The 24,235-nt window shown below is 37.3% G+C and overlaps 3 protein-coding genes across 4 annotated transcripts; 1 reads left to right on the plus strand and 2 right to left on the minus strand.

Moving 5' to 3' along the window:
• The first annotated feature begins 1,704 nt into the window (after window positions 1-1,704).
• Window positions 1,705-2,763, plus strand: LOC148981472 (uncharacterized). Its single transcript, XM_089131705.1, has one exon. It carries the CDS (start codon window positions 1,888-1,890, stop codon window positions 2,761-2,763), a length of 876 nt encoding a protein of 291 aa, XP_088987831.1. The 5' UTR covers window positions 1,705-1,887.
• A 1,830-nt stretch (window positions 2,764-4,593) lies between these two features.
• Window positions 4,594-15,977, minus strand: asph (aspartate beta-hydroxylase). The gene is made up of 6 exons (XM_089131278.1): window positions 15,795-15,977; window positions 10,136-10,291; window positions 9,977-10,021; window positions 9,489-9,557; window positions 6,187-6,222; window positions 4,594-5,496 (listed from the first exon to the last, which is right to left on the minus strand). Exons 1-6 carry the CDS (start codon window positions 15,829-15,831, stop codon window positions 5,000-5,002), a joined length of 840 nt encoding a protein of 279 aa, XP_088987404.1. The 5' UTR covers window positions 15,832-15,977; the 3' UTR covers window positions 4,594-4,999.
• A 2,029-nt stretch (window positions 15,978-18,006) lies between these two features.
• On the minus strand, window positions 18,007-22,694 carry ttpa (tocopherol (alpha) transfer protein). 2 transcript variants are annotated; one of them, XM_039677675.2, is made up of 5 exons: window positions 22,411-22,694; window positions 19,928-20,081; window positions 19,627-19,820; window positions 19,261-19,371; window positions 18,007-19,167 (listed from the first exon to the last, which is right to left on the minus strand). In XM_039677675.2, the coding sequence occupies exons 1-5, from the start codon at window positions 22,603-22,605 to the stop codon at window positions 18,937-18,939; spliced, it is 885 nt and encodes a 294-aa protein (XP_039533609.2). In that variant the 5' UTR covers window positions 22,606-22,694; the 3' UTR covers window positions 18,007-18,936. The 2 variants fall into 2 exon arrangements, with proteins under 2 accessions (XP_039533609.2, XP_088987405.1); XM_089131279.1 differs by lacking the exons at window positions 18,007-19,167; window positions 19,261-19,371; window positions 19,627-19,820; window positions 22,411-22,694 and adding exons at window positions 20,519-21,335; window positions 21,418-22,385 and having other exon boundaries at window positions 19,992-20,081.
• Between the last annotated feature and the right edge of the window lie 1,541 nt (window positions 22,695-24,235).

Here is a 24,235-nt window from a genome sequence, read left to right on the forward strand (position 1 = left end):
GGAAATGCAGACTCAATACATATTGGTACAAAACCTAAGGGTAAAAAGAGCAAAAGATCAGTGCAGCTTTGCATAGTAACTTCACATTAAAGCAATTAGATTTGACGAAGAGAGACACTGATGAATGTGAAGATCTCTGAGCTACAAAGCAACATGGTGGTGTTTGTACAATGTACATACATAGGAAAACAAACTATCATCCATGATCATTAAGAAATGGCTACTTCACATCTATGTTAGAGAATGGGAAAAAAAGCTTTGACTGTAATTACAAATTAGGGATTAGAAAAGGGAGGGGTGGTCAAACCACCAAACAAATGTTGACAAAACATTCAAATAAATGTACTTGTACACATTAATCAATTAACAAAAAGGCTTGTGTTAAACAAAAAAGGAAAAAGTCCAGGAAAATGAAGGGGTAATATAGCATTCTCTTTTTTTTTTTTACTCCATGGTGGGAATCGGCAACTGCACACTTCCAGTGGAATGCCATGTGGTGCTGGTCCTCTCCGCATCTTACATACTGCCTAATGTTTTATGTTTCTGTAAAACATGAATTGATTGGCATTTAAATACACTTAACCCGCTGATGTTTTTAGTTGAAGCAGACACTGTATTCGGCAGTTCATTTGTACATATGTGAACTAGAGAAAACACCTTTTTGATAGAACAGATTATGATTAAATTACATAGTCTTTGCCATGTATGCATTTAACAATTCTGTCTTTATGATTGAGTCAGTCAGTAGAGAATAGTTTTACATTGAAAAGACTCAAACTTGTGATCACAGAGAAAGAAGCAACTGACAGATGACTATCAGCACAGGAAAATATCACAGGGGACATTCAAACGGATATTGGACTGACCTGAAGGAAAATGCTAGGTCTAGTGTAAATACAGGTACACTCGCTTACTCAATCTCTCACAATACTCTACTATGCAATGAACAATATCAATGAGATCAAACGTGTTTGCCAAGTTACGAACGGTTGCTAGGGGTGTTGTGTAGTGATACATAGAACCGTTGGGTGAAGCGGTCAAAGCAGTGTTTTATTGTGAATAAAACACAGCTACTGACCAATCAGATTCAAGGATTGGAAATAACCATTTATATATGTATATACAGAGGGGATAATTAAATTCCCAGAGTTAAAGAAATTGTCCTTAATCAGATAACATTTCACCCATTATGAAAAGGAATCTAAATGACAAAATGGTATTACCTGTGGGCTCTTCTTCGAGTTCTTCTGTTTGGTTAATATCTTCTGTTAATAAAGATGCATGTAAATATAATTGTGCGTTAGACATTAAGCATAGAATGTATGATTCTACAAATTTCTGTTCAGACTTTCCACATTAGAAAGTCTTCCAATTCTTTATACATTTTGCATACACATAAAATGAAATTACCAACCTGCAAAGTCTTCCTCAGCCTGCTCTTCATCAGAAGCTGCATCCTCTGTAACAAGACAGGCACATTTCACAACAAAATAAACAAACTCCTCATCTGTTGAGTGTAAAATCTAGAAATTTGTCCACTTCCTCTTTTGTCTCAGATTGTGCAGTATCTGATGTTAACAGATGTTTGCATCCACATGAATGTACTATTTTAATATACAAGACATTTTGTGTAATATTCCTTATTGCTGCATAATCACCCCCTGAATGAACACGCATAAAAAAAAACAAGAAAACATACCCTCTTCTTCCATATTCTCTTCATCAAGCATGGTTTCCTCTTCTACTTCCTCATCTTCCTGACCTGCCTCATCTGTTTCCTCTATAAGTTCCTCTTCTGTTACAGTCTCTTCTACAGACTCCTCGGGTGTTTCTTCTACTTCCACTTGCTCTTCTATTTCAGGTTCCTCCACTTGTTCAGGTTCTTCCATGGCTTCTTCTGGTTCAAGCTCCTCCACAGCTTCTTCTACTGGTTCAAGCTCCTCCACAGCAGCTTCTACTGGCTCCTCCACAGCTTCTTCTACTGGCTCCTCCACAGCTTCTTTTACTGGTTTAAGCTCCTCCACAGCAGCTTCTTCTACTGGCTCAAGCTCCTCCACAGCTTCTTCTACCGGCTCAAGCTCCTCCACAGCTTCTTCTACCGGCTCCAGCTCCTCCACAGCTTCTTCTACCGGCTCAAGCTCCTCCACAGCTTCTTCTACAGGCTCAAGCCCCTCCACAACTACTTCTACTGGCTCAAGCTTCTCCTCAACTACTTCTACTGACTCAAGCTTCTCCACAGCTTCTTCTACTGGCTCAAGCTCCTCCACAGCTTCTTCTACTGGCTCAAGCTCGTCCGCAGATTCTACTGGTACAACCTCCTCAACGGGTTCTTCTACTGGTGCATGTTCTTCTACTACTTCTATTGCCTCTTCCACTGGTGCATCACCTTCCTCCAACACTTCCTCAATTGCTTCTTCCACCGGTGCAACCTCTTCAACTACCTCCTCCTCTGGTGTATCTTCTACTATTTCTATTTTCTCTTCAACTGATGAATCTTTTTCCACTGGAGCAGCTTCCTCAACTGGTATGACCTCTTCCTCATTTGCAAGCTCTTCCATTGCCTCCTCAAAAGCCTCTTCCTCAACTGGAACAGTGTCTGTATCCTCTGGCACTTCCTCCACAACTTCAGGTTCTTCCTCAGGAACTTCTGGCTCTTCTTCAACCTCTGGTTCCTCCTCATCTACTTCCTCTTCTGCAGCAATAGGCTCCTCCTCAGCAACTGGCTCCTCCTCCACAGTTTCTGGTTCTGCAAGGGAAAAATGAGGTAGCACTTTATTTTGCACCGTCTATGTTACACATGTAGTTACTGAAGTAATAACTATTAAATGATACATAATTACATAATTACATGCAACTAACTCTAAACCAAACCCTAATCCATTCTAACCCCATAGAAACCATACATGTAGTTAATTATTATTACTCCATACAAAATGTATAGTTACACTGTAACAGACACCTTAAAATAAAGTGCAACTAAAAATAATAATAAAATCGAATATACTATGCTCCTATTGTGCCAATATATTTCAATATAATTCATACATGATCCAATTCAGAGGTTATGTAAATTTATTCTAAGATATATTTTTTTTGTATATACTACATGGCATACAAACACACATAAATCACAAAAGTCAAAAAATGGCAACAATTACAGACTGTAACTTCAAAGGACATCCTAAAAGCTGTACCTGGTGGCGGCTGAGCAGCTTCCTCAATTTTAATGGCTTCGATCTCTTCCTCCACAATAGAGTCTGGAGCTAATTTGAAGAAGAAAATTTTTTTTTTATTATTATTTATTGTTAAAAGCCTTTGTTTTTCTGTCATAAAGGTGCTTGGGTATTCAAGCGATAATGCTTTAATATTTAAACTAGATCAATCATGCATGTCTGCTATTCATAACAGGTTAATGTGATTCATGTCATGTTACACAAGAGCTTTTTGTGGTATGTGGCAAGACTAGTTTCTAACTGGCGGGCATTTCAGATACAAGTGTTCATATAGGTGACCATCAAAATAATTTAAAATATAGTAACACAAGTGGTGCATATGCATAATAGGTCACAGTCCTTGTGTACAGTGATAATGTTTAATCCATAAGCAGGATAAAGTTAATTCCCCTGCAGTCAAGCAAGTGTTGTCATACATTTAATTATAAATAAATGTACACACACACAAAGAATAATTTCATGGCCAGGCATTACATTTCATCATGTAATAACTTGCACATTTTCATTTACTTTCCAAATTTAAATATCACAATGTCTATTAGGGTTATAAAACCCTACATCTTATTTCTAAGATATTTCTATGATCTATGCATCAATAAATTCTCGCTGCATCCATATTTACTGCTTAAAACTCGTGTGATTCTACTTTACCTTCTTCCACAGGTTCAGCGGAGGTTGCCTTAATCGGTTCACTGTTCTCAATGGTGGGCTTATCTTTCAGTCCTGAGGATTTTACATGTGGATGTGCATACATGAGGCAAGTGTAAAATATACATCACATAAAACAAGCATTTGCCTAATCTATGAATTGCATTGAATAACCTTTACATGCCATTTGGTTTACTTTTGCACTAGAGATTTTAGTTTTACAAGTATAGATTTAACTTTTACAGACACAAAGGTATGTGTTTGAGATTTAAAAAACAGACAAATAGGGAAAACAGAGGAGAGGAAAAAGGAATTATATAGAAATTTATTGTATAGGAATTTATAGAAAAGTTTACACACTGTAAAAAAATATTGTTGGTTTAACTCAAAATTTTAAGGCAACCAGGTTACTTATTTTTTTAAGTTTATTGAACTGGAAAAAGTAAATTAATACAATGAAGGAGATTGATTTAATCATCAGAAACTCAAAATAATAAGTTATCTGAACTAAATAAATTATTTAAGTTGATTTGACAAAAGAAAAAAATGTTGTGATAACAAGTCTTGAAAATATTTTTTTACAGTGTAGATATTATTAAGGGACAGACGAGCATTCTTGTAGAAAAAAAGGGTCCATTTCAATACTGTGCAAATGTTTGTTCTTCTTATATCAATCAACACTAAAAAGAAAACACTCAAAAGCACCGAAAAATCAAATCAGGATACTCATATTTTATTGATAACACAATCATTTTCTCTCTTAGTTAAGTAATGCAACTTATTTTTTTTTTTATAAATGAACAAAATCAGAAACAAACACCAATTGTGAAATCTCACACTAGCTAAAATTTTGTAAGAATAAACCAAAAATCCTCAAACAAAATAAACATTAAGGGAAATAAAAGAAATTCCACCTGCCAATCAGTATATAGCACCTTGTTCTGATTCTGCTTCTACTATCAATGTTATGATTAACATCACTGATCATAGAGACAAAAGGTCTTGCCTTCAGCCTATAAGGGTGGTCTCTGAAAACTGCTCATAATGGACTGAGATCAAGTTCAGACAGATGTTAACACAAAGAACACAAAAGACAAAATGTTCTTACATTTAATGCCTTAAAGTTTCTTTTTAGCTGCAGCCTTCTTGGATTCTTTGCCTTTTGCATCTTTCTCAACCTTTTTAACGTCATAATCAACAGGTTTCTCATGGGTTTTCTTTTCAACGTCGGGCTTTTCTTTCACCTCATCCTTTTCCACCTTAGTCTTCTTTGCTACTTCACTTTCTGCCAGTTTCTCTCTTTCCTCCTTCTCCTTTCTAATTCTTTCCTCCTTCTCCTTTCTAATTCTTTCCATGGCCTTTTCAACATCCTCTTTCTCTATTCTCTCCCCTTCCTCTTTCAGTCGAGCCTCAGCCCTCTCCCAAGCTTTGGCTTCGGATTCCTCTCTGATGTGGTTCAAGGTCCTCTCTTGCTCCTCTTTGACTAGGATGTTCCTCACTTCTGCCAGTGCCAATTTAGCTATTTTCCTTGCTTCCACTCTTTCATGGATGATGGCGAGTTGCTGTTTCAGAGCTTCCCTTAGCTTCAAACCAACATCTTTGGCATGGGAAAGCTCTAGGGAGAAACTTTGATGACGTGATCATGGTACTGTAACTGAATTTCTAACACTACACACACCTCAACCCAAAATGCGATTAGTTGGAAAGATGCAAATAATTTCAAATCATATCTCCCTTATTAGTGTGTTAGAATATCCTCTACACTCAACCGATTTAATTAAATAATTGTTCAACAAAAATATCCAAAGGACCGCCATTTGGGACAAAGTATTTCTGCTGTAATTGATATTTTAAATGATTTATTTTGATTGCAATAGTTTTAAGAACTGTTATATAATTTTAAATGTATATGTATATATATATAAATAAAACAAACCTAATTTACATAATTTAAGTCTTCCAGTGGCCCCCTTGGAAGTTTGCTTCCCAGCTGAGAACCACTGCTATACACATTACGCTAGAAGACGATGTAGTTAGGATACGTTTATGACAAGTCCACAGTTCCCTAATATTGCAAATAGCCTGGAAAAATCTCATTCTTCATGCAGGCTCATAAACGTCAACAACAAGAGGTCTTATTGTTAAACACGCCTTGGTTAAACAGAAAAATAATACATAGCTCAAAAAACTTGATGTCAGCTCAGTCATGCAAACAGAAACGAGTCGATCAAGTAAACTGAGAAAATCCCAAACCACACAAGAGATATGTCTGCTGCATGCACTCAGACCAAATGTGCAAAAATACCTCCTTTTCTCCTGGAAACATCTTTAGAGTTTTCATCTAGTGCAAATGAGAATTGCAAGTTTAAGTCAGTGACTACAACTACTTCTCATACATTTTTGTTATACAACTTATGTAATGGTTGGTGATGCATACTTTTAAGTATTGCTGAGAGAAAAGAAAATCTTTGTAAATAGTATACTTATGCTATTGAGACAAACACCTTACAATGTGCGTCACCCAAATTAAATCTGCAAGTAATGGCTATTTGTACAACATTTGAGAATACGCAATCTTATCAACACAAATAAAAAGCCAAACAACAAAGGAAAAACAATTAAACCAAAGGATCTGAATTGCTGATTTCACACTAAAATTGTACTTGAAATGTTTGAAGGTGTAATTACTTAAGTGGGAACGAAGGAAATAGTATGCCTCAATTTAAACCTGATTCTACACGCTTAATTCTCTTAGAATACACAAACACACAGCCATTTTGTAAATAAATCCTGATACGTACGCAGTAATTATACTTTCTGCACGAGTACTATTTAAGTTATTGAAACTCATAGCCCTATCCATTCCCACATAGTAATACAGAAGCCGTACATGAACAGTATTACTTATCAGGCACATTATTTCAGGTGCTTTAGATTGGCAGGTAGGAACTGATTGTTGACGGTTACAGTACTCTGGGGTTCAGGTGACATCTCCTACACAAGGACTCTGAACTAGTTCTTGTCTAGAGCAACTAATGAAATTAATGTGCAATCTCTTTGTTAGATAAGTAATAAGTCTGTATAGACCAGTGGTTCCCAAACTAGGATGCCTCTCAGTTTTAAAAGGGGGGTGTGGCAAGGCTAAGGGATAATGTATAGTCAGAAAATTGTTATGCAAAAGAAATCTCTTAAGGTTGAAGAAATCATTTTCTTATGAAACTACTTGCTATACAAGGCTACTAGTGAGTCTCCGAGAGGAGTCTGCCCGAAAATGTGTTTCGAGATCGCCAAAATACTACAAGAAGCTTGTTAAACAAAATACAATCTCCTCAGTCCTCTGAAGATCCAGGGAAAAAAAGAAGGAAAAAAAAAAGAATGTTGGTGCTTCAGTGACTACTTTGCTCAGAGAACCCGCCAATCACAGCTGTCAATCATGACAATACACCACCGTTTTTATAGCATCACATAACTACATCAGCTTGATAAAAACGACAGAAACCACCACTGGAAAAAAGATATTTGAAGTGTAATTTAATTGTTTAGTCTAGGGATCTAGACGCTCTGGCTTCACTTTCAGGGTTTGTGTATCACGCTAGTTTTCAAACATCAACTTTCAAAACACCACATCTACTCCAGACGAGATCGTCACAACGTGACAAAAATCAATTAGAACCTATTATAATCAGACTGGTTGCGGCACGACGTGACAAATTTCCCAACTATAAACTGATGCTCGTTCCATTCATGATGTACTCCAAACACTTGTGCAACTTCAGACACAACGGACAACTGGATTTGTAACGTTCGATTTGTGGTGTAGTCCAGTGTAAACAGCCTCAAGACAAGAAAGTATGACGAGGCATAGTCGTCCTGGATTTACCAATACAAGGACGGGTAATGAAGAGAGCTGAACAAGTTAAGACACCACTTGTAGACTTCACATGAACAAAGAGAAGCCCGTTGAAGTTGAGAAGCCTGAGAGTGCCTTTATTTAGGTGTATAGTGTGTGGATGGGGCATGAAAATGTTTTTTACAAAAGGGGGGCCGGCAGAAAAAGGTTGGGAAACACTGGTGTAGTCAATAGTACAAGTTTCTTGTCTGAATTTAATTATTACTGCATTTAATTATTACTGGTATTACTGCAAGAGGGGTGTGTGTGTGTGTGAATAGACTTTATTTATATTCACGCCAATCAATATTCTCTACAGCTTTGATAAAGGAGAGCAAAGGCAACTCGCATAAGAATAAAGAAAAAACAATGCATCAACTTGACAATGTTATGTAAAATTTTGAAGTGCCAAAAAGGTTAAAGGAAATACAAAACAAAATGATGAGTTGCTGAGGATGCAAATCATCCCAAAATGCAATTGTGTAATTTAAAACGGCTCGAAATAAACCATTCACTGCCAACAAAGAAAAATGATAATCAATTGTGAAACAAGAACGTCAAAATGTACAGTGTTAAATTGCAGATAGAAATACATACTATTGTTCATCATGTTATAAGGGAACTGAGGCATGCAGCAAAGGTGATATGTTCATCTTTCAGCAATAAGGTCATATGCAAAAGGTAAGTAGTATATTAGTAGTTAAAAATATCAGTTGCAAAAGAGCTGCAACAAAGCATAAACTACACAAGTTCAATATTTACAAAGGTGTAAATGTTCATAATGACATCATCTTCTCAAGAGTTCACAGGTTCCAAAGTGACTGTTGGCAATCTTCCCAACAAAATGCTTCTTCAAGTGTTAGGAACAGAAACAAGTCGTCAAGGGAGTAAGTCCTCATCTAATAAAGTGCTTCTGTCACAATCGCGGTAGAAACTATTGGTTTTGAAGGCCTAAAATAACGCATGTCTTTTGGCCCTGAACCCCTTCAGTCTGTGACGCGCCAGCAACATCTTCCGCTGCTGCCTCGGTTTCTTCATCCTCTAGCGTTTCAAAAGGACTCATAACGTCATAAAGGAAGGTGAAGAAACCTTGAAACCAATCAGTGCCCTCTTCTGCTAAAATATCGAGGACTTCCTCAAGTGAGTCTGAGTTTTCTTTGCTGCCATCTTTGGTCAGCCCTACGCAAATGGGAAAATAAGGAAAAAAAGACAGAGAGGGAAAGAAAGAACAGTGGGAGAGCAAGAAAACAGAGAGAGGGTGGAGGTGGTTTGGTTTGCAAGGTTTAGTAGATAAGGATTCAGTGCTATAAAAAAGTAGGTAAAGGTGCTATTAAAAGCATATGAGGTAAAGGAGAAACGGAACATGCATCCATGGGAAGTACCAATGAGGCGTTTTTTAATGAATTAAGGGCTCAGTTACTTGTGCAATCAGTTAAACTACCTACAAAATTAGAAAATAATTCTTCATTTTCTCACCTTATGATATGATGTAGCCGTTAAAACATAATATTGGCAAGCTGGTCTAATTCTCAAACTCATGCAATAAGGCAATAACCTCATCATCATGTGGTTTGAAAAAAATAAATATGATTACAAAAGCATGAAAAAGTAACATGCGCATGAATTAGTCCCATTTAATTTGTCACTGCACAAAAGTGAACCAAAGTCAGTCATGCAAAACAATCTGGTAAGAATCTCACTGAAATCAGTGCACTTGCCTAGTAGTACTTTAGCGTCTTCCACATCAAAGTCCCCATCACCATCAGCATCATAGGACACAAGTTTACCTAGTAAAAGTAAAGTGAATCTGTTTTAATCATGCCATATTTAGAACATATCTCATATATATAAGGAGATTTCTTAGTTTAAAGTCTCCCAAAAGAGATATGTTCCACATACTCTACACAAATAATTGTGTAGAAATGGAAACCGCTTTATTACAAATTTCCTTGGGAAGTCATTCCATTAACATTAGCATTTATTACATCATATTTTCAAAAAGTTAAAACATACATAGTTCAAAACCCCCCAAAAGTTAACAATATTACATGTTCAAAAGACATACATTTATTTTATGTATTCATGCAAGTATGAAAAATGACACTAAAAATTAAATGACCCTTTCACTCCCCTACATTGAAATCGATAACTTATGTCGAAGAAATTAGGTTTATGGTGGTGATTATCACTGGTTCAGATGTCATACCTTGTAATACCTCTGAAAGATTATAGCGAAAGTCCTGTGCTTTGGCTGCATGCAAATTAAGGCCAGATACAAAAAAACATTAATGTAATAAGAGTATTTTTAATACTACAATCAAGATGTACACAAAGCCTGAAAAAAAAAGAGAAACCAAAGACTCACCAATTACACCTTGATAGTCAACCAGGTCGAAATACACCACAGCTACAGAGGTCCAGACACCTAGGAGGGCCAAAACCATGAACCAGGTGAAGAACGAGGTTCCTCCTCCAACCTCTGCCTTCTTCCCATTCTTATGTGCCAGCTGCGGCTTGGCCTCTGAAGGACAGAAAAAAGCAGATTGTACACAATGGCAAGATGAAATGAATAAAAAGAAAAGTACCAACTGATTCAGTGCAGCACAGCAAAACCCTCTACACGTATGAATGAGGAATACCATGCCTTTAAAAGCAAGATTAGTCCTTTAGTATTACTGCAAGGATAAGCATTTTCACTCAAGGCCACTAGTGGATACAATATGCAATAACATTTGCTTTGAAGCTGAAAATCTATTGTAGACCAATCGATTATTTCTATATATAAAAACATGTATGAGATTCAAGGGATGTTCGATTCAGTTGAAAAATTCCCTAAAAGATGTTTAAATATTCCATTTGAAATCTATAGTAATCTCAAGGTGACAAAAGTCTAAAAGAGTGCAGTTATTCTGAGGTCTGTTGACACTTCTCATGGAACCGTGGTATAAATACATCTGCATTCAGAGCTCTAGTGGGAAGAATGAACAGGTGTTTTGTCCGCTACGTTCTGCTAGGTCAAACCACACGTGTGTTCATGCACACTACAAACATTAGTAACAGACTTACAGAGAGAAATAACAATACTAAAGGGTTGCAACAAAGAATTTCTTTTTCTACATGTTGTAGAGGTATCGTATACGAACTTCACAAGAAAAGTTTTCAAATATTAAGGCTTCCTTTCACACCCCTGCGATTCATTAAATGTCATCTCTTGACATAAAAGCTTATTCCAAAAACATACAAATACTAATACCGGTTTCTTCGTTCACCACCTTGACCTCTGCATTCGGCTCCCCCATCCCTCCAGGCAAAGTGGAGAAGAGAGCGTCCTCACCCAAATCCTACCCCGAACCCCAGTACAACAGCAGGTCTTCTGCCTTTTTGTTCCTGGTGAATTGAGCCGGCTCGACCATCAAATGGATTATTTTTAGAACAGTCCGCTTGAAAGCCAGAAAATCTCAAGCACTCATAGGAAAGGGTAGAGGCAAATCCCACTCCATCCTGCTGTTCTTCTTAGTCACACAAGCTGACACAGCTGATTGGTCACCCAAATTACTATACTTAACAAAAGTACTTTAACGACAATACTTATACTTTAACGACATGCAAATCAAACTTTGGCTTTAACCTCCAGGCAGAAGAGCATGTAAATCTGAGGCCTGACTATTTATTTTCCTTACAAGGACCGGTCTCTCGAGTTTCTTGATGAAGTAATAAACATGTTAGTGGTGACTTCTGCTTGGATTTGTCAAAAACAAACCAGCCAATTTACTTAAATAATCCTGTGTCCACAATTTCTGATCAATAAGAAAAAATAAGCTTTTAGATACACTACTGTTAAAAAGGTAGCAGCAAGTTTGTATGTATTTAAAGGTGCTCTAAGTGAGTTTTTTAGGCCAAAACATTGGTCACATCAAACATCTCATCACTATCCGCTAGCTGCCAGTCCCCTGCACTGTTTAAAAAAAAAAAAAAAAAAAAAAAAAGTGGTCTAGACAGCCCAGGTTCCACAAACGGCAACAAAAACAAACGGGGGCGACCCGCTCCACAAAACATAAAAAACTGTTCCAGCCAATAACCGACTAGAAGGATTTGGGGGGTTATTATGTGTACACATGAAATGGGGATGTGAAGGAGAGAGAAGCATGAAGAGGGAAGTTAGAATTATGACTCTTTAAGTTTGATATGGCCGAGACACTACCAAAGAGACGACGTTTTGATGAACTGATTGCAAAAATGCAAAGAATATATATGACTATATATGTCAGAGGGCGCACGCCTCTGGAGCAACTAGGGGTTAAGTGTCTTGCTCAGGGACACATTGGTGTCTCGCAGTGGATTCGAACCCGGGTCTCTCACACCAAAGGCATGTGTTTTATCCACTGCGCCATCACCACCCCTCACAATAGGGCGACAGTTTGTGTGAATGATTGTTTTAACTAACTGTTTGTTATGAATTTGAAATATTCATTCATAGCCTATTGACAACTTTGACTTCATTTGTTTACGATGGAGCCGTTGTTTATGCTCACTGGAAAAAGTGAATCTAATGTTATCTTCCTGTTATTGTGTCCTTATGGAAGCTAAAGGTATAACCTCAGGTGGTGAAACGTTTTATCGTGTTTTTCTGGTAATGTTTCTCTTTTCCTGCATTATATGAAAGCATTTATCTAACTTGGCGACATTACACATCACCCAACATCGCTTAGAGCATAATACTGTACTTTCAATTATTACAACAACTTAAAATATTTTTTCCATGTTAATAAACAAATAGTATGATCCAATTAAATGTAATTTATTCCTTTTACTTCAGTGTCACGTGATCCTTGCTCATTTGCTGCTCAAGAAACATTTATTATCATCAATATATATTTTTTTAATTATAATTATATTTTTGTGTAAACAAAGATCATTTTCTTAGGATTCTTTGCAGAGGGGAAAGTTCCAAAAGAAAATCTTTATCACCCCAAACATTTTGAACAGCATTGTACTTTGCATGTGCAAAGAAAATCAAAACCCCAAAGCTTGGACTTCTAAGTGAAAACTTAACCAAGAATATTTTAATCTTTCAGATCAAGTTGCATGCAATGTTTGGAAATAACAAGACACACCCCTAAAGACACACACACACACACACAAGGTTCAACTCGTCACTAAATCTACAGGTAGTCAAACGGCTGTCCTAATCAACATCTTCCCCTTCCCCCATTGAAACCTGCCTTGTAAAACAGTGCTTCAAGTCAACTCTTTATTTAACTCACTCAAGCACTGTTTTTGTCATATCGTTACAAAATGTTCATTGTCCAGCTTATATAAGACTGTAGTGGAATGTGTGCCTTGAGTTGAAATACTCTCTCTTTTTCATTCGTACCTACACACCCTACAGATTAAAGTAAGCAGTATTGTGTCTGGTCACAGGAACAAACCCTGGACATTAACCACTAATGTGATCAAGAGTAGGTGCCAGAGCAGATCTACTGGAGGGGCATTGTCATCATCACTGAGAAAAATTTTGATGCAAAAAAACACCTTTTATTATTATTATTTATTATTAGCAAATTTCCCCACCATTTTTTGCCAGGGTCGATATTGTCCCCACCAATTTTGAACATCTTGCTCTTCAAATGGACGTGCGTTTTAATCCGTTGCGGAGAAATCTCTATTCGTTCTGGTGAAATCACAAAGTAAAATGCACACAAACGTGTCCCTGCTTGATATACAACCACTGATGAAGATAAGTGGTTTTAATAAGGAAAAGAAACTATACGAGTGCGGAATTAGAACCCACAATCTCTGACACTATGTGATTAAAGCACATACAACAATGCTGGATTGGATATATCTATTCCTTCATGTGAAAATTCTTGGCACCAACACATTAGGTCTCATTAAACGGCAAATTAAACACAATGTACTATTTAAATAGATTGCTGGACATCGATATTGTATACATCTGATTTATGATTTAGCAACTGTGGTAGGAGGGGCATCAATGACCGGGGGGGGGGGGCGGTTGGGTGGTTGGGCACAGCTCTCGAATACCCCACCACAGAGCTGGTCCTGTGTGATCTTATCAGCTGCATACACCCAGGATTGGAATCTTGAATGACCAGCAAACCTCCCCTTTAGAATAATAGATCATACACTGGTTTGAAAGTCCAGTCCAGTGGGTTGTCCTGATGTCACAATAGTTAAATACGTCAGATTATTCAAGACATTAAATTACGAGAATATTTTGTATGCTATTATAAAGTGTTAAATATTGTCATTCATAAGAATATCAGGACAGAACAGTGTTACTTGTTACTTACACACAAGTGTATCAAGCTTTGCATGAAACACTGCATTTAACAAAAGCAAATAAAACATTTACTGCACAAAACACAGAATTGTATTAGCTGCAATGCCATTGAAAAACAACATGCAATGTTATTTGAACAGAAAAAAAAGTGGCGGACTCATTTCTTTACCATTTATTTGGAAGTCTGCAAGTTATTATGTGCTTCTGAAAAGATCCCTGAAAGGAATGATTTTGACATTTGATAAAAGAAGTTCACTTTGATTCATTTTCTTTGCAATCTAACTTTGTTATAGGCTAAATGCAGCATTTAATGGGTGTAGGCCGGATCTAGACTAGATAAATATCATTGCAGGAAAAGCTTTCCATTATCGATAAAAACCCAATATATTTTACAGATTTCATATAAGAATAGCCATTCTTATGGAACATAAGCAATTGTGCAATTCTAGTGGCACCTCAATGACACCAACATTTTAAATTATAGTCTGTTTACTGTTTAAAAAGTGAAAAGTTTCAGAATAGAATTTTGTGCATCTTCCTGTATCTTTTTACATATCAAATTAATATATTCTTTATGCACTTATAAAGATAGACAGAACATTATAAAATAAGTTGTAACAAGAGATGGCCAGGGGATGAATTAAGCTTTTACATGAACAAAACTACCTTTACCAAAAAGAGTAACGTTAGCTAATAAACAAACAAAGAATGTGCCCCAACAAACAGGATAAAACACCAAATAGCCTAATGAAAAAATATTAGCTCATAAAAATGTAATACTGCTGAAAATGTGCATGACTGAGAACAATTCAGTATAACTGCATGCATTATATCTATTATCCGGTTTTTTGGGGTAACATTTTACACAGCTTTTCGTTCAAATTAACTTTTTTTTACACTGTACAGTCAATCTATATGGCGAAATCTATACACGCGTGTCGAAATGTTCCCTGTATGGGCTCATGTACCTTCAAAGGTCCAATAGTTAACAAATCTACCAATATTACGTAATAACCACGCAGTTACTAAGTCAATAGTAAAGTAATTGTAGTTAAATAACCCAACACCAGGAGAGTAGGGTCCTGCAATGTGGCAGACTTTCTTTTTCATTTCTGTGGTGACATGGGACCCTAGAGGCCACGTGTAACCCCTCCCACGTTCTCCCAATATTGACACGTGAGCATTTAAGAGTTCGCAGTGGGGCAACTCTCTTACTCCAAAGATGAGCAAACATTTATATGAAAATATAGGTCATTTGCTGCTGTTGGAATTAACAAAACCGTACAATAAACTAACTTAGGCCTTAGGGTCTAACGTTAGTGCAAACGAGACCAAAAGCAATGCAGAAGTTCTGCAACCATTTCCTCCCATTTTCCAAGAGCAAAGGCAAGATCGGAGTGGGAGATTTAATACACGCCACTCCGACTGAAAAGTTCTTACTCGCAGCGACGATTAATGAACTATTTGCGATTGCAGTATAATACAACTAACGTTAATGTAGTTTATTTAGCACAACAGTAGTCGACACAATGCACTGTGTATATTCTTATTTTTACCCGTTGTATCTTTTTGTTTTGTCTCTTTTTGTGGCTGACAAATAATCCCTACCCAGTGCATTTAAATATTACATAAACAAAATCAATGTTGCCGCCCGATTAAATATCAGGCCATCGCAGAAAAAGCACATATTTTCGACGGAATAAAATGTAAACATATATACCTTTTTTAACTGTTCCTTTTGTATTTTTCTTAGCCATTGCAAGTGGTAGTTCTTCGATGTTTCTTACTACGAATTGACCGTAATTCCAGTCTCAGTTCTGGTACTTGATGCCCTGCAAAATCAAATCCCTATGCCTTCATAGTAAGTACACGGAGGCCCCAGAGCAACCCGTCCCCCTTTTGAGCGACAAAACGTTCGACCAATGCTGTTCAGACAAAGCCACTGTGGGCGGGGAAAATGAAAATGTCATCCAATCGCCGAACAGTGGTCGATGACTTATTCAATCGTGTGGATACCTGCGGAATAAGACCGCCCAGTTCTTTCCCCTTTTTTGTACCAGCACTGGAACGTGGCAAGATGGAAGGTTGCACTTATCGCGAGATCCAATCCATGTTTACATGCTGCTATGAATGCAAAATAATTCAAAATATTAATACTTAATTCTTATCGATGCGTGTGTAACGGTCGATTGAATTCGTCGTGTAATGTATAACCTAGCACTCGATAGTTGTTATTTGCAAAATTACTTTAGTCTGGACTCTAGAAAGTGAGTTTAGTTCATCCTCTTCTTGTAAACGTAGCCTTTAGAAAGAAGCACACGCTGAACTGAAGGAAACTAAGTTTATTTTCTCAATTATATGGGCATTTTGTATTCAACTAACTGAATAATTAAACCTGATTTGTCTGTATAGTACTATATAGTGTGGGGCAAAATTAACAACGTAAACTTTGTTATTTTTTGCTGGGTACAAATTGTTCTATTGTTGCCCCCACCCCCTTTGCTTAGGCTATCTCCTCATCCTAAAATGTAGTAACGTTAGCACTAGTCTGTAACTTTACTCACGTCAAGTTAAAACTTGTTGAAACTATAATTCTGTTATACACTTTTTGCATTCACGTAGGAAAAATCAATTTCTGATTACTTGTGGTTTGGACATTTTTGGTAGAAACAGAAATCTATGTTTAGTGTAATACAAGGAATGAATACCATTTGCTTTTCAAATGCAATGATTGTAAAGATAAAATTCATATATATATATATATATATATATATATATATATATATATATATATATACACACATGCACTCATATTTGCATTCAATTATTTGTCAAAAGCTTTTGTCAAGAAATGTGCTTGTTTGGCAGATCTGAGTTATTCTAACCTCTCAGACAATTGCTGCCACATGCATGTCAAACATGATAAGAAAGATAAGAAAAGATTAACTCTGACTTAATTAAATTAATAAAGTTTTATCCTTTCAAACAATCATTACCACTTACGTGATGAAACACATGAAGATTAATCTGTCCCACCAAAAAAGACAAGAAAATTCTAATATGGAAATTAGAGGCAGGATTAAATATGGCAAATGTGCAAGACTAATTGTATCTTTAGTAAGAGATGTAGTCAATGCTCCAACATAAAATATAAATATACTACAATACTCTTGCTGTGTACATGAGATGTTCTGAAATACATGCTAGGATGTAGGCTAAAAGAGGTATGGGAACTGTTTGGGCCTTTCCTACCATTTGTGTGACAAAGTGTGATTTTCACACTTCATTCACAGTGCAAATCTCCAGGATACTATTCATTCTGACATGGTAGTCGTCGTCCCCACATAAAGTTTCACTCAAAATTTACAAGGTGTGACATGTTGTACAACATTACATATTGTGTATTTTTACCACCAGAGGGCATGCGACAATTGTCTAAAAATATAGTTTTGATAGATTCAACAGTATTCTTGAAAATTATTGTTTTAGATATGTACACAGTTGAAAGCCAATTGGAATAACATTGTGTTACACCCCTTACACAAAGACACCATGGTAATAGGGAGGAATTGTTATCTTAGTATCTCCTTCATTCCCCTAGAGACATTCCAATTTTATGTCCCCTAACCATTACTAGACTACAAAACTGGTTTTAAAATACTTCTTAGTGATATTCTTATTGTAACTGTTAATTATATGTATATGTATTATATTTATATATATTTATTATATATATAATTTATAATATATATATATATATATATATATATATATATATATATATATGTTTAAATCTTACAATCTAAATTGACAAGAGAGATAATGGGAGATAATAAGAATTTGGCAGGAATGTAGTACACAGCCTGGAGCCTCTTCATTCACCCAATTGGATTTGGCAGCTTAACAGTTGAAAACATCTTCACACAATGGCATTTGCGATTGTCCAGTTCCCACGTTTATTTGAGTAGCACATTGTGTGTCTGTGTATATCTTTTTATCATTATGGTAATGTACATTAAAGTGGGGAAAAAATATTTAAAGTTGTAGTTGGATAACAATAGATGACAACACAATAAAATAATGAGCTACTAATGTAAAACAGTGATTTTCCTTCTGTCATTAGACTGACAGGAAAGGTGCAATAAACAGAACAAGAAATATATACATGGTTTCAGAAACTCACATTTGAGGAAATCTGTAAACATTAAGAGCTCCAGTAAGGTCATTCCTCTCTGGTTATATTTGTTTAAGGTCCAGAGCTAAAGGCAATAGACCAAAGTTCCACTTTACAATCCCACTTAGAGTAAACTAAATAAGTACATGCCCTCAGCTTTTTATTTATTTAAAATATAGCAAAGGTTACTGAATGCTGTGGTTTACCATTACATTACAGATCATTTGACTCCATAAACACAGAGGCTTACGTTTTGTAACATCCTGAGTTTTGTCTATTGTTATGAAAATAATACAATAAAAACAATGACAATTCACAAGTAAAAGAAACAAAGGCACTTTGATATTTCAGTCTCATACAACATTGTACACTAGTTGTGTTATTTTAAAAAGACCGCAAAATCCTTCTTCTAAAAGCAACAAACATCTGAAATATAATGCTATATTGTATCTTCAGAGGTATATCAAGTACTTGCAAAGAATATCTGTGTGATATAGAATTCAATAAAATCACATTATCCAAATGTGATAACTAGGAATGTCACTTTTCCTATCCTGGAATGAAAATAAAAGTAAAAAAAAAAATCATATTTAGTAAATAATTACAATTTAAGTCAGCAATATTATCCTTAATTATTATCCCACAGCAGAACTCAAAGAGCACATGGTGAGAAGTACCTTTATTTTAATTAGTCAAAGGCGGATGACTGAGAAGCATCTCCTCCACCGCCTGATTCATGCGGCTTGCGCAAGTCTATAGAGAGCCTATAGAGATAATCTTCAGACTGCATGATGAACTCAGTCCACTCTTGGCACACTTCATCTATACCTGGTCCCGTTCCTCCATACACAGGAGGGAGGATATCCTTCGGAAAGTAACTGCAGAGACTTCGGACATATGAACAGCCATGCATATGAATCTGTAAGGAAAAGCATCACCATAGATATTAAGCTGATTAAAATGAATCCTCTTAAAATCCCATATACATGTAGTCTATTTAAACGTTACTAACCCGTTGTTTGATTTTATCTGGAAGAAATGGACGGATCATGGCAAAGACGGGACGGAAAAATATGGGCTCGTTTATCAAGTGGATCCCGCGTACTTTTAAAGGAAAGGAATCCTGCAAGACAGTTTTTTATTTAGTGGATTCAATTTAACTTGCTCAATAATAATGTATTTAGATTTTTTTTTTTTTCCCAAAAAAAATTAACATTCAAAAGCTAGCTATAAGAGGAGAAACTAAAAAAAACTATATATAGATAACCAAGTTTTTCTAGATGTTTGGTTAAACCTAGATATTGCTTCAGATATCCCATTGATAATTTCGTCACTAAAATATATAATCTTTAGTGAAAATGTTTAAATTGATACGTACTGTGAGTACAGCAGATATCTTTTTTGCCAAGGAAGGATTTATCTGTAGAGCATGAGCAAAGCACCAGTCTTGGAGATCAAAAATCACTTTGAGTCCATTTTTTTGAGTCTCCCACTCTCGAACAATCAACTCTGACGTAATGAGGCTCACACGAAAAACCTCGTAAGCTGTAAATTCTTTGGGGCTCCACTGACCTGAAAACAGTGTTTGAAAATATATGATATTCCCCATTATATTACCCATTATAATGGCAGAAGGTTTTAATATATATATATATCATATGGTTTGTGAATGTACTTGCCGATCCGATAGATCAAAACTCGGCCTCCAGCATCATCTCGTGATCTTAAAACTCCATGGTAATTGTTTTGGAGAAGCCCTATGACGGATAATGGCCGTAGATCGGCAGTTATTTCTGGACATTCTTGTCTCCATTTATGATAGTTGATTAAAAGCTGTTGAAAAACACAAGATTAAATATTAGTCTCAAGTTTTTTTATTTTCAAGAAAATTATCAGGACAAAAAAAGCATTGCTTATTACTTTGATTATGGCTGGCTTGACATCTGAATGCAATGTCAGTCAGAAATAAAAAATGTGTTCATTATTGAACATCCTGTCCCTGCCTAGTCAGTATAGGCGAAATAACCTCAAAGTTACTTTGACTTAAACTAGTGTTTGTGGGCCAGATATTTACAGATGTTTACATTAAACAATTAATAAACAGACAATACCCCACACTTTTTGGGGGGCAACTATGTTTACATTATGGATGCAAAATTATGAGTTAACGAGAATATAATGGAATTAATGGTAATAAAATGGAAATTTGGTTAATAAAATAATCTTGGTTAAAACAGACAGATTTAATGCAAATTTAGTCAAATTTCTACCCTGCTCATTCCTCGTCACAGCAAGGATTTGTGTTCCCTGGTTCACCACTAGAGGTCATCTTCCCCCACAGTGTCAGTCACATTAGACACTGGATTTCCCACAAATGTGCCCGTTCTTGAGCCGGTGCCTGTGCCCGTTCCTGAGCCAGTGCCCGTTCCCGAGCCGGTGCCTGTTCCTGAGCCGGTGCCCGTTCCTGCGCCCAATGGGTCGTCTGCTTCGCCCCTGGCCACCCGACGGGTCTTCTGCTTCTCCCTGGCCACCCGATGGGTCGTCTGCTTCACCCTGGCCACCCGATGGGTCGTCTGCTTCGCCCTGACCCCCCGGTGGGTCGTCTGCTTCGCCCTGGCCACCCGGTGGGTCGTCTGCTTCGCCCTGGCCACCCGATGGGTCGTCTGCTTCACCCTGGCCACCCGATGGGTCGTCTGCTTCACCCTGGCCACCCGATGGGTCGTCTGCTTCGCCCTGGCCACCCGGTGGGTCGTCTGCTTCGCCCTGGCCACCCGATGAGTCGCCTGCTTCGCCCTGGCCACCCGATGGGTCGTCTGCTTCACCCTGGCCACCCGATGGGTCGTCTGCTTCACCCTGGCCACCCGATGGGTCGTCTGCTTCTCCCTGGCCACCCGATGAGTCGCCTGCTTCGCCCTGGCCACCCGATGGGTCATCTGCTTCACCCTGGCCACCCGATGGGTCGTCTACTTCGCCATGGCTGCCCGATGGGTCGTCTGCTTCTCCCTGGCCACCCGATGAGTCATCTGCTTAATTAAGGGTGTGGCCACTTCACTGATGGGTGGATTGCCGGATTTGCCGCAGCTGTAACTACCATAGGCATTAAAAGAAATGGACACGGCGAACCCATAGACTTCAACGGAGAAAGGTGAAGTCAATTAGAAGCACTCACTTCCTGATGGCTGAGCCCCCAGGGAGGCTTCAGTTTCCAGCTGGTGGATTACCCCCTCCGTAACTATAGTCGTTTGTCTGCTGTCTGTTAGCCGTCACGTCACCTCAGCTAATCTCGCTTTTTGCCCATTTTCGTTTACCCGGGAGTGATGCGCTGCCAAGATGGCGACAGCTGGCTCCACCCACTTTGGAATTCAAAAATGCTTTTAAGAAACCTACGAAAGTGAAGTGCCGTCACGAACGTGAGGTTTAAGAAAGTGACGTCACGAACACTACGTCCATATTTTTTTACAGTCTATGGTTTGCAAAATGTTTATATTTATGTTTGCATATGATATAGTTTGCATAAATTACCCCAAAATTTCAACGAATTCCCATAAAGTTTCAAAATTGGAAAATTTCCAAAATTCCTCAGCTTAACCGGAAATTTTACAGCCCTTTGCAACCCTAGTTCAAATAGTTTTTCAATGGCCAATGCAAATAAAATATCTAGATTTAAATTCAAAGAGATAAGATGTCGCATTCGTTCAAATACGAATGCGCCAATGACTTATATGTTTTCAAGCCATCTCTGGGTATTTTTATAACAATAATATGAATGAATAATAATTCAGTGCTATTGATAGATGTTATTACAGTACAGAAGCTATCAAATATATTTTCTGTGATATGAGGTTCCATGATGCACAAGTGGTTGTGGTACATAAGGGGGGAGGGTTAAATAACATTTCAGCAGTGTATTTTAGCCAGTAAAAAACAAGAGAAGAAAAACTAAAGCCTGTTAATTAGATATAGGTATGATATCTGCCCCCCACACTTCTGAAGTGATGGCAATATCCCAGCATAGCTATGAGACGTTGTGTAATTTCGTTCAGCCTGTAGCTTAAATGTTATTGCTAACCAAATCACGTCACACCGACTGTGTTAGAAAGCACGCGCGTCAATTTACACATTAATCATTCAATCAAAGTTTAGGTGAAATAGTGTTCCAAACCTTAAACGCCAATGCCACATCAAAGTCTCTCGCCTTCAAAAAACGTATCAGAAATTGTTTCGACAAATCCAAGTGTCGAATGTTTTTTTCTGTTTCTGCTTTTTGCCTCAGCTCTGCCAAATACGGGGCAATCCGAACAGAATCGAAGGGTAAATTATTTAATTCTTCGATGTCGTCAACTTCCTCAGACTTCATATTTGCACGAGCCGATCGAGTGTCATTTTCTCCGAGCAGCGGTCTCACTTAAAAGGGGGCAGGGAATGAGCCCCTGACATCCCATTCACTGGGCTATAGCCTAATGTTTTTTTCACCTTTGTACATGTCAAGTTTCGTCAAACATTAACCAAGCCAACTTTTCAGACTGAATTAGGCTAGATCTCGTCCAATTAAACAGAAGACCCACGCCTTATTCAAAACTGAGATGAATTGTTGACAACTTGTTGTGTAGGACCTACGTCGCAATTCATCCAGATGTTTAAGAGGAAGTCAACAAGAGTGTGAAACGAGTTTCATATTGCTGTTAATATCCACCACTGTGAAAAAAGTCCACTGAACATAAACTCAAAATTCTCTAAAGAAAACAAAATGTAAAAGATAAATGTTAAAAATGTGTTTTGACCAGTCAAATATTTGAATTAAGGTTATACAGCAATTTAATTCCTGTTACAACTTTCCCTGATTTGACATTTATTAACCCTTTCATGCATAGCCTACATTTCGATCACAGAAAGTTTATTTCCTATATGTGATTTTATTGCTCTAAATCGTATGAAAAACAACATCTGGCTTCTTTTCAAAGAGATTTTCAGATGTCTACTTGATTGCACAGTAGGCTATGTGTTTATTGGTTTTAACGCTGTAAACATAATAGTAGCCTAATAACACAGCTCTATGGGAACCCAATTCAGCTCAAATTGAGTATGCCGATTTACCCTTATTAGCTGATAATTATGATGTTCAAAATGAACAAATTTCTACTGGAGCACCACAGACTGAAATCTTCATTGGTCAATTGGTGTTTTCAGACAGTGGAAAAGAATAAGCAAAGAAAGACTTTGTGCCTGACAAAAAAAGTGAGAGTGAAATACTACTATTTATTACATTTTATAAATGACAAAGGGCAACAGTGTTGTTGCACATGATGCATGAAACGGATCTTTATAAAAGTCCACCCCAGCAAATACTTTTTTGGGGCCCGAATGGGGCCCTTGCGGGCAGCCCGCTGTAGGCCCAGATCCCGGCGTGAAATGCGGGGCACGTGTGAACTTTTTGTGAAGAAAAAGTGGATACTTTTGTGTGTGTAGCAGAAGAGTAGAAAAACTTTGGGACATTACATCATGCAATTGCATCTTTATAACAGTTGCTCTGTTGCTAACGTGTCCTGTCACACAAACTGACTTGTCAATCATCTTGTCAAAGATAAAATACTCCACATTTCATATTTCATTTCATTACCATCTCGGAGAGAAATGCAGAAGCACATTTATCTATGTCACAGGTCTTTCATGCGGAGACTCTCCTCATATTAATGCATGATGCATTTAAAAGTTTATGGCCAAACGGACCTTTATAAAAGTCCACATTGTTATTGCAAATGATAATACGGATAACATTAAATAAATATTTTTCTATCAGGTTAAACTTTGATTAGTCGCCCAAACATTTATCTAAACCCGACCGTCCATCTTTTGTAGTTTTTTAACAGTTTTTCCTGATGTTTGTACTGTAGTTCCCCCTCCAAAGCGCAATATAGCCTTTAGAGTGTGCCAGATCGGTTGCGTTCCAGCCATGGTTCCAGCCCACTTTTAAACACGCACTCATGCAC

The sequence above is a fragment of the Pimephales promelas genome, chromosome 5 (assembly GCF_988280905.1).
Source record: "Pimephales promelas chromosome 5, fPimPro1.hap1.1, whole genome shotgun sequence".
Taxonomy (NCBI): Eukaryota; Metazoa; Chordata; class Actinopteri; order Cypriniformes; family Leuciscidae; genus Pimephales; species Pimephales promelas.

What these genes read in the sequence shown, in the direction of transcription:
- ttpa (XM_039677675.2), bottom strand. Translation starts at nt 22,605, where the DNA reads ATGAAGTCTGAGGAAGTTGACGACATCGAAGAATTAAATAATTTACCC. An exon ending in AGTTTTGATCTATCGGATCG is followed by an intron (nt 19,821 to 19,927) that starts GCAAGTACATTC and finishes CACTGTTTTCAG; the next exon opens with GTCAGTGGAGCCCCAAAGAA. An exon ending in CAGATAAAATCAAACAACGG is followed by an intron (nt 19,168 to 19,260) that starts GTTAGTAACGTT and finishes TTTTCCTTACAG; the next exon opens with ATTCATATGCATGGCTGTTC.
- asph (XM_089131278.1), bottom strand. Translation starts at nt 15,831, where the DNA reads ATGGCTAAGAAAAATACAAAAGGAACAGTTAAAAAAG. An exon ending in TCTTTCAGAGGTATTACAAG is followed by an intron (nt 9,558 to 9,976) that starts GTATGACATCTG and finishes TACTTTTACTAG; the next exon opens with GTAAACTTGTGTCCTATGAT. An exon ending in TGTTTCCAGGAGAAAAGGAG is followed by an intron (nt 5,497 to 6,186) that starts GTATTTTTGCAC and finishes GTTTCTCCCTAG; the next exon opens with AGCTTTCCCATGCCAAAGAT.
- LOC148981472 (XM_089131705.1), top strand. Translation starts at nt 1,888, where the DNA reads ATGGCTTCTTCTGGTTCAAGCTCCTCCACAGCTTCTTCTACTGGTTCA.